The sequence below is a fragment of the Halyomorpha halys genome, unplaced genomic scaffold, assembly GCF_000696795.3.
Source record: "Halyomorpha halys isolate HHAL.00 unplaced genomic scaffold, Hhal_1.1 Scaffold441.1, whole genome shotgun sequence".
In the NCBI taxonomy this organism is placed as follows: Eukaryota; Metazoa; Arthropoda; class Insecta; order Hemiptera; family Pentatomidae; genus Halyomorpha; species Halyomorpha halys.
Genome location: NW_027106497.1, coordinates 671,872 through 681,654, shown reverse-complemented (window position 1 = coordinate 681,654; position 9,783 = coordinate 671,872). Strand labels below are relative to the sequence as shown.

Genomic DNA, 9,783 nt, shown 5'->3' with positions numbered 1-9,783 from the left:
TTCTACTCCGGTTCCTTGGTCTGCAGAGGGCTATCTTCTTGTCAAGTTGAGACTGAAGAGACTCATGAATTGCTTCGTAAGATTTATCTTTGGCATTCCCAGACATAATTCTCTTCCCATCTCTATTTGCCAACCCTCATCCATTCTTTCCTTTAAATAACTCCTATTCCTTCACTTATACATAACCAAAGCTCTGCATCAATTTGAACAATGTATATAGCCATATATTGATTAACATTATAAATTATTACTTAAAATTATGGTTTTAATATAACCTCTATACTGAAACTTTCAAGATATTTCCCAATAGTTATACCTAATGTGTAACCATGAATTTATTCTTAGGGGACATTTGTCCCAGAATAAAATTATTTTTTCATTTCATCCTCCTAGTCCATCCTAGACCATTTGTCCATTGTATTAACGGATCTTATGCTCAAATATTGAAGTAACTAATAAATTACTCAAGTTGAAATTATCAACATGATATTAGAATCTACTTAAATAGAAGTACGAAGGGGCTATCTCCATAAGCCATCTGAACAACTTATTTGTTGAAAGAGTAAAACATGTCTGTATTTTGATTTAATTGAACATTTAAATTAAAACTTTCTAATCTAATAAGTGAAAAATAAATAAGAAAGAATTAACGATTATTTCATTAAAAAGGAAGATATTTATGTTGTGTATGGATGAACAGGAATAGAAAATGTTTCTTACAAATGCCTACATGTTATTAAACCATTTCATTTTCCTTATTTATACAAGGAAGGAATTCTCATTATTAATTTTCTTTTTTACTAATAGTTACTCTTTTACCAGCTTATAACTGACTCTGGACTTATAAAATATTTCTGTAGAACCTTGAAAAATAACTGTTCATCAGCTCCGAAATAACAAAAAAGGCTCCAAAGCAGCAATGCCTACTTATTACATCAAACAGATACCCTTACTAGTATCTGTGCTGCATTCTAAAAATTGGACGTATAAGCTACCTGAACTTTTTATATAAAGACTAATATTTAAAATAAAAATGAATAGCCTTCTTTACAAAATTCAATGTTGAAATATTTTACATTCTTACATTTTACTTAATTATAAATTAAATTACAATATTTTTTCTTAAATTGTTAGCAAAACACAAATCAGATACTAGAACATCCTCAGAAACACTTAAGAAAACAAATTCTAACTTCAATAGGATAGGCTAATACATGCACACAAACACACATGGGCGATATTCTCAAAACTGGAAATTTCATGAAATAAATATGATCATTAAAAATAATATTAATTGGTGATTTTCAGATTTAAAAATGAAGTAGTACCCGATGATGATATATATTATGTTATAAAAATTGATACAGCAAAACAATACTAATGTGAGCCCATTTTTGGGAGGATCACCCGTGTATATATATTTTTTTTTTATCAAAACCTTCCGTTCCATCGCTTTAAAATTATCACAGCAATACTAAAATTAACTGAAAAAAAAATTTTGTTTAAAACAATTTTTTTGTAAGAATTTTTTACTTTATTTTATAAAATTAGGAAGACAAAAATTCATTAAATTATAAAACAAAAAAAAATAGGAACAACTGATTAAAACATGCATACAAATATTTACTCTTAGTATAATATGGCTAATAACAAAGTTTAACTTTTAAAACATCTTTCATGTTGTTGGAATTACATTGAGTATAATATTTGCAAGTTTCTTGAATTACTGACTTTACTATTCATTAATTTCAATATTTGAAATAATTTTGTAACAAAAATTTATTATTTATGGAACAATAGTTTCATCATAAAAATTTATCAATGATTAGGTAGATATAGCAAGATCCCTGATAGCACAACTTAACAATTGACCATCTGCTCCTGAATTATAACAAAAAAGTTTTGAAAAAAAATCCATACAAGGGAAAAACACATTTTTTTTAATCGATCACTTGTGCAGTGGCTAGTTGTAAGTGCTTATAATGAAATAATCAATTCTACAATTTATGTACAATATTGTTATATAAAAAAATTCATTTAATTTAATTACATGGAATCAATCCTTAATTTAAGAAAGACAAAGAAAAGGTTAATTATACTACTTACAGTTTTAACTTTTCATGTTCTTGTTTTTTTGTTCATAAATTTTAATGGAAAATCCTTCAAAACCATATAATGTTTTTTGTGTAATAAGTCCTACTTAAAGTAAAATAAATAAATAACTTAAAAACAATAGTAAATAATACTGATTTTTTACGTTTTCAAATTTCACACCAATCTAAGACATCACATAATTTTGTTAACACCCTCCCTCTTATTTTAATACATATCTGAAATATTCATATGTAATAACAAAAATGTGGGATATTAAGAACAGAAAATGCTATATTTTCTGTAACTAATAAAATAGTTTCATTCAATAAGAATAAAATTGAAGAAAACAATTAATAAAATATATAAATAAACTGTTGCACTATTCCAAATTTAGTAATTTTTTTTTAATAAGCTAAAATGTGTAAAATTTTCATTTTCATTCGTCATATGATTATAAATATATATTTCTAATCATGTTATACATTTATGAAAAATAGGAAAATCTGACCGAAATATATTTCTGATACAGAAAAAAATCCTCTTAAAAACATGAGGGTGAAAATCTATACAGGTTCTCTATACTAAATTTAAAGTGATTAATCAGAATAGTTTCTAAAAATCAGGAACTAATTTTTTAATAAAATTAGATCTAATGTGTAAAAATAATTTAAACTTTTACTCAAAGTAAACTAAAATAAGTCATGGTCCCAAATAGAATCAAGAAATAGTTTGCTTTAAAACTCTAACCTTGTATAACTTTTCCCAACAAATAATCTAAAATATCTAACCATCACAACTTCTGTACTAATCAGATCACCTGATACCTATTCATATTCAGGCAGAACATCACAACAATTTTCTAATACGTTTTTCTGATTTCTTTTAATTTTTGTATGTACAGATCAGCTTTGTCTAGAGTTGCCAATATCCCATCTTTGTTGACAGGATCTGAGGAAGCTGAGTAGTCAAGGTCGTTTCCGTCTAATGTAGAAAAAGAACCTTCTAAGGCTGATATAATTACATCTCCAGCGCAGACATCCCATTTACTTATCTCTGTATTATGGAGGTAGGCAGTGACATTTCCTGTTGCCACCTCCAGGGCCTTATAGCCTGATAAATAAAAAAACAAATATAAATACAGTATCACGTTTCCTAATCTACATAATGTTAACTTAGTGTTTGTTGAAACATATAGATGATCTGAATTATAAAAACAAATTTCTTGGGAGTGTATGTTTAGGGAGTACATAGTCAGATAAATTATTTGAGACTTTCCTAAAAAAAAAAAATTCATTTTACAAGAGATAATTTATAGAGGAAGTGTGCCGTAAGTGAAACCCATTTGTTTTTTTTAAAGAATTTCCATTACTAATCATTAGTAAAATTAATCTGAAAAGTTCTAAAAAAGCAAAATTTATCTAGTTATTAGATTCTTAAAATTATTGAAAACTGTAAATTTATAAGAATATAAAAAAATTGACTTTACGGACCCCCCTTGGGACCGTAAAGTCAATCCCTAATTTTATAAATTGTGTTGATGTCAACAAAGAAGAACATTTACTGCAAACTGCTGCATATTCTCATAAAACCACTTGAAAGGGAAGAAAACTTCTTGTCGAAATGTTCTAATTTTTCACTATTTTCTTCCTTGGAGGGAGTAAGTTGCCAGAAAGCCATGCCTTATTATGAACTCCAGGGGCATGGCAGAGGAGTAGGAGTCAATCATTGGCAGCCTTCTATAAGTTTAAATTACAATGGTGGACATTCCGAATTACTTTAATTGGGGTATCTTTTTTTTAAGACCAATTTTGTTTATTTCTAAATTGGGTTTAAATTTTGTACATACATTTCTCAGTCCTTTAATAAGTTTAATATTAAGTAACCAGGAAAACAGAGTTTTGCGAAAAGAGAGGGGTATGTAAGACACGGTGACACACAAGCATCCCTGCTTTTCAAGTTGGCACAGGAAAATGCAGTGAGACAGTCTGATGTTCAGATAACAGGGACAATTATAAATTGGTGGGTCCAGCTTCTTGCTTATGCTGACAACCTGGATATTGATGGGCAATCCTTGCAAACAGTCATGAATGCTTTTCTGTTCTTGAAGTGGTTTGAATGGAAGATTCTATGTAGAATCTTTGGCCGTCTGCATTCAATATGAAAGAAAAGGATCCCTTGTACAATGGAAAGGATATTACCTCAGTGATTAAAATAGGTAGGCTAATAGCAGGTCATGTTGTTGCCCGAATTGGCGAATACCAAAGGAATAATGTCCTGCCAATACAATGCCAGGCCTCACACATTTTTAGAAAGTTATGAAATCATTGGAGTTTGGTTTGGAAGTGATATCACAATCCCATATAGCTCTGACCTTGTATCATCTGGTTATCATTTATTTTAAGGTTTAAAAAATATTTTAAATAGTGAAAAATTCGGATGACCTCAAATCACAATTTCTTGAGTTTTTGCTGATAAAAACCACAAGTTCTATGAGAATGGGATCATGAATGTACGAAAAAAATGGCAAATGGTTATTAAATAGGATGTAAGATATTTCATTGGATAAAGCTAATTTTTTATTTTAAAAAACAACCTTATATTCTTACCAACTCTATAATTATAACTGAAACAAATAGAACATAATATTGACCATTTTATCTGCAAACGCATTTCTAAATACTGTGTTAGCTTAAAGACTTACCTGCTCCTCCTGCGGGAACAATTCCTGTATCTTCCCCAAATACATCCTGAACTAATGTCTTAACCTTTCCTGGATGAGATTTGGATATCATTACAACCTTCTTGTCACTCTAATAAAAAAACAAAAAGTTGGTCAAGAGAAAGTTTCTAACATATTAAGAATCTATGAAAAATACTCTACTCTAAAATATAAAGAAAATAGGGCGATACCTTGGGTTTATTATGGTTAAGGTGCTTAGACATCCCAATGTGGACCCAAGCCCAAGTTGTTTTCGGTTCAGGGCCAAATGGCTTGTGAATAACACCAATGATGGGATTTCCCTGATAAGCAACACACACCATTGTCGTTACATACTGGTATAGACCCTCTAAAAATAAACAAATACAAAGTAGTAACAATATTTGAGTTGGGAAAATGTATAGGTAAAAAATCTTTATTTGCCTGTATACTCTTTTGTAGCATCTAAAGGGTCTATCCAAACTGTTACATGCTCAGAATTCGCTTCAAAGTCAGCTAAATTTTCAATACCCGTAGTTTTTTCCAACTGTTCGATTTCCATTGGTGGTAAATGCTGACATTCATTTTCACCTTTTTTTTCCTCGCTAATCACCTTCAAGAGAATAACAAAAACAAAAAATGATAAAAATTTACTTTAAAATATATTTTTTTATAAATTAAATATATGTTAACATACCTTCACAGTAGGGAAGGTGTTTTTAATGCCATAATACATAACACAATGAGATTTATAATCAGCATTGGTGACAGGGACTTTAACACCTTCTTTGGTCTCGCCTTTGCTCTCTTCTTTTAAATTTGCTTGATTTATCACTTTGACAACTTCCCGACCCCCTTTTTCAGCAGCTTCTATAGACACCAGAAGAAGTCTCCTAAGGTTGACTTTAGCAGAAGCTGAGTCAAAAGGACTACCACTTCTTGGTGACATATATAGAATCATAACAATTATAATTCCACACACTACAGCAACTCCAATTTTATTAAGTCTAACGGTTCCTCCTAAATGCATTGTGAAACAGACAAGGAAGCCTAACAAAAATTATAAAAGGAATGCAACTAGACGTACATTTTTAAAAAGGGTTATTATGTAATAAAGAATATTTAAAAATTAACCCATCTTATAAAAGGCTAAAAAAACAATAACAATTGCTTTTAAAAGTCGATCGCTATTTGCAGTCTGAAGAAGGTTAACACACTCAGTGCCCACACAGCTGTCACCAATGGCAGCTGATCACACAAAAATATTACAAGTTCTACACTTCGGAGATGCACTCAACATGACGTTCCAAATCATTTCGTAACCAGAGTTTTGTTTAAAAAATCGTACAGAGCTTTTACCTCGGGAAGAATGAAGTGTCTTATCGGTTTAATTAAAAAAAGGTGTTAAAGTTTATCGTTTTAAGTGATATGTATTAGCGAATGGACAAAGGGAACCCAGCCGATTCTAAAATGGCAAGATTGACACCGTCCGAGGTATGAATTCATATTGTTATTGTTTCGGCTTATTACGTAAGAGAAGCCTATTCCATTGCTCTTAGCTAATGTTTATTAAATATTTATAACCTAATTATTTTCACTGATTACTTTAATTTATATAAGGAAAATACTAGTTCTGCAGCGACTTTACCGGCATATTTAACGTTCAGTTTTTATTTCCGTACTTATTTTAGTTGTTTAAATTTAGAGATTGATGGTTACCTTAAAAAAAAATCTGTTTAACAGTTGTATTTATGATTAGGTTGTCTGTTGTTTCAAGTTTTTATTTAATTTTCCCCCCTCGAAATTTATTTGAGGTTTTGATAATAATTGTATCAGAAAGATTAATTATCAATTTAATTATGCTTTAAAGTTGTCTTCATTCACTGTAACAAATGATTACCTAACTAATATTGAGTATACCTATATATACTTGATAGATATCATTTTTCCTGTTGTATTTATTTTTTAAAACTTTATACAATGATTTTCCTCTTATTATCTAGGTGTTTTTGAAATGTAGAAACATTGTGCCACTTTTGATTGCTATCATTATTTTAATTCAAAGATTTGTTTGACATCTAGAGGCTCCATTGTTTAATGATTTATCCCGTTTATTTTAGTTACAAGGGGTTCTGTAATATTTGTAGGATAACAGTATTTTTAACATTTACTCATTGAGAATTTTATCTGATAAGGTGATCTATTTTAATCCTGATAAAAAGTCTCTAGTTTACACACCAGCTTATAATTTTATTATTTTCTTTGTTTGTATTAAATTCCTATGATTTGATGTAACATTGTTTGAAACCTTATTTCTATGTTTATTTAAATTTAAAATGTACACAGATCATTTTCTATTTAATTTTAGGCAAATTGGTATATAAATATTGATTAGAGAGAATCTACCTAATCATTTAGACTGTTATTTGGTCTATTTTTAAAATTAAATGTATGTTCCTTATCTTTAAAATAATTTTATCTCATTACTTTTGTTGAAATAAAATTGTCTTCTTTGCTTTTATTAGAGTATTATATTATTGTGGTTTTGATATAACATGATTGTTGAAACTCATTGTTATTAAGCCTGTATATAGTAGCATGTTTATATATGAAGATATTCATACAATATAACAACTTATTTCTAGCGAAAGTGTTAGTTCATCAAATTTCTATTCAAATGTTATTAAAAATTGACTAGAACAGTTGATTAAGTGTTCTAGTCAATTTTTATAATGGTGTTCAATTCGTTTAATTTTTTGTGATTGTTTAATCTTTTATGAAGGTAACAAATTGTTTTTTCCTAAATGTTTTGAAGTTTCTGTTAGTTGACATTTATTATTGAGAATCGGAAATATTTGTTAAACTTGTGTCACCCAAATTCATTAAAATTTGGCCATTTACTGGGTGGACCATTAAGTCATTAATGCTTAAATATTTATGGTAATATATTATTATAACTGCTATGTTTCAATATGGCTATTTTTTATTGTTTTAATGATCTATTATATTAATAATTCAGATGGCTTTGCAATGATGATATAATGTTTTAGCTCATCACTATGCTTGATGGGCAAAGAAATAAAATGTATTTTTAATAAATCATCATATTATATTGATATTTAAAATAGGATGGATAAATATATTAACTACTGAATCTTTAAGTATGTATATTATATATTATATTACTTACACATAACATTACTGTTGTGTTATGTAAGTATAGTAGATATAAAAATATTTTGTTATATGTTTAGAAATTACTAACAGCCATCATATTCTATATAATGTTGCATTGTGAAATAATCCTTCTTTTATTATTATTAATTCATTAATAGTTCCAATACTGTTGGTTGAAAATGGTTTGTTGCTAAGAAGAAAATAAAAATGGTATTTATTTATAAAGGAATGTAGGAAGTTTAATTTTTGTTGAGATAGGAGAGGACCAAATCACCTTATTGCAAGTAGATTGTCGATTTCTTGATAGTGCTATCAGATCCTAGCTTTAGTAGTCATTCACTAGACATCACCTAACTCCATGATGTGGGAAAATAAGCAATTAAGAGTCGTGTTTCTTACATCTCTCTATAAATTAGCCTATCATATATACAGTCCCTTATTTGTTGTTTTTTTAAATTAATGAAGTGACCTACTTAAAATCCACTGTTAACAAAATTTAAAATGTTTTAAATCATGTAAACAGTTGAAAAAAATTACTTGTAGTGAAAGTATCTAGTCGTATAACGATTTCAAGAATCTTAATGAATTTTTTTTTATTGTCACTATTTAATGATTGACTAGATTTTCTGTTCCCTTAGTATCTATCTATGTTATGTTGAAAGTTTTTGCCTAATCCCTTTAATGTTACATTTTTCGTTAAACCATGATTTTTTGAATTTTATTTCCATTTAAGAGTTTCAATAGAAAGAACATTTTGTTAAATGTGTATGTAATTTTATGTTATATAATTTTAAGTATCAGATAATTCTAGATGATACATAGAAAAGAAGTAACTGTTTCTAATCGTTAACTTTGACAATTAAAAACATGACATAAAATCAAATCATATGAAATAATACTTAGTCACTAAATTCTGTGAAAGAAATGACATAAATATTCAAACAATTGATGTCTGACTGGGGGTGTTGGGATTGGACATACTGGAGTAGAGATTCCAGGGTATCTGGTTCTAAAGGCATAGGTTCTATTCATTCCCTCTGGGTGAGCTAGGTAATATTTATGTTGTATTGAATCTGTGTTATACTTCAAATTTGATTGCAAAGGATAGTACAACCAATATGCATATATGACAGATGTATAATCAATAATGGCTTCAGGCTAGTACTACGGAATAGGATGTGGGTGTATGCTAACAATACAGAAAGTTCTTGCTCCTTGACTATTTGTATTGGTTTGTGATTTTTCTCTATTGTGTAAGATTTATAGTTTCTTTAAAGTTATTGAGCTTTCCTGGTCTTATAGGTTTAAGGTTGATGAACATAAAAAGGGCTTGTGGAATCCGCTTTCATTAAAGTTCTTGATAGATAATCTACATGATTAATTGTTCATTAAAGGGTTTAGTTTAAGCCCTAGAGGAAGGCTACATAGTGAAGCAACTTAGTGCTTGTCATATCTGGAATATTTGTTTCTTAATGTAAAATTTTAGAATGAAAATGATAGTCAGTTTTGAGTTTAAAGTCCCTCTCAAATATATAAAGGAAGAAGTTATCAACTGAAATAAAAAATGGCTACAGTTTCTCATTCAAATTGGCTGTACTTGTGTTTGACATTAATTAGCTTTTGAAGACAACTGGCCTCTCACCTCCATTGATTACAGGAGCTAGTACCCCAGCAACAACTATGGCTGTGGGGTAACTGTGGATTGAATGGTATTATATCATATTATCATAATGTCATTGAAGATTCACCTGAAAGAACACAGATTTACAGTCTCTGTTTCAATGCAACTATCAGTTTATCTTTGAGTAAGCAGT

At 29.0% G+C, this 9,783-nt stretch overlaps 2 protein-coding genes across 2 annotated transcripts in view; one reads left to right on the top strand and one right to left on the bottom strand.

Moving 5' to 3' along the window:
- Positions 1–547: 547 nt before the first annotated feature.
- On the bottom strand, positions 548–5,995 carry LOC106682787 (putative inositol monophosphatase 3). Its single transcript, XM_014423838.3, has 5 exons — positions 5,490–5,995; positions 5,237–5,405; positions 5,005–5,162; positions 4,796–4,904; positions 548–3,204 (listed from the first exon to the last, which is right to left on the bottom strand). The coding sequence occupies exons 1-5, from the start codon at positions 5,820–5,822 to the stop codon at positions 2,954–2,956; spliced, it is 1,020 nt and encodes a 339-aa protein (XP_014279324.1). The 5' UTR covers positions 5,823–5,995; the 3' UTR covers positions 548–2,953.
- Positions 5,996–6,143: 148 nt separating this feature from the next.
- Positions 6,144–9,783, top strand: part of LOC106682788 (ubiquitin-conjugating enzyme E2 W) — an 85,353-nt gene continuing 81,713 nt past the window's right edge. The window contains exon 1 of the mRNA XM_014423840.3: positions 6,144–6,286. Within this exon, the coding sequence (XP_014279326.1) occupies positions 6,233–6,286 (54 nt within the window). The 5' untranslated portion in view covers positions 6,144–6,232. The remainder of the gene's footprint in view (positions 6,287–9,783) is intronic.

What these genes read in the sequence shown, in the direction of transcription:
- LOC106682787 (XM_014423838.3), bottom strand. Translation starts at nt 5,822, where the DNA reads ATGCATTTAGGAGGAACCGTTAGACTTAATAAAATTGGAGTTGCTGTA. An exon ending in ACACCTTCCCTACTGTGAAG is followed by an intron (nt 5,406 to 5,489) that starts GTATGTTAACAT and finishes ATTCTCTTGAAG; the next exon opens with GTGATTAGCGAGGAAAAAAA. An exon ending in TGTTCCCGCAGGAGGAGCAG is followed by an intron (nt 3,205 to 4,795) that starts GTAAGTCTTTAA and finishes TTTATTTATCAG; the next exon opens with GCTATAAGGCCCTGGAGGTG.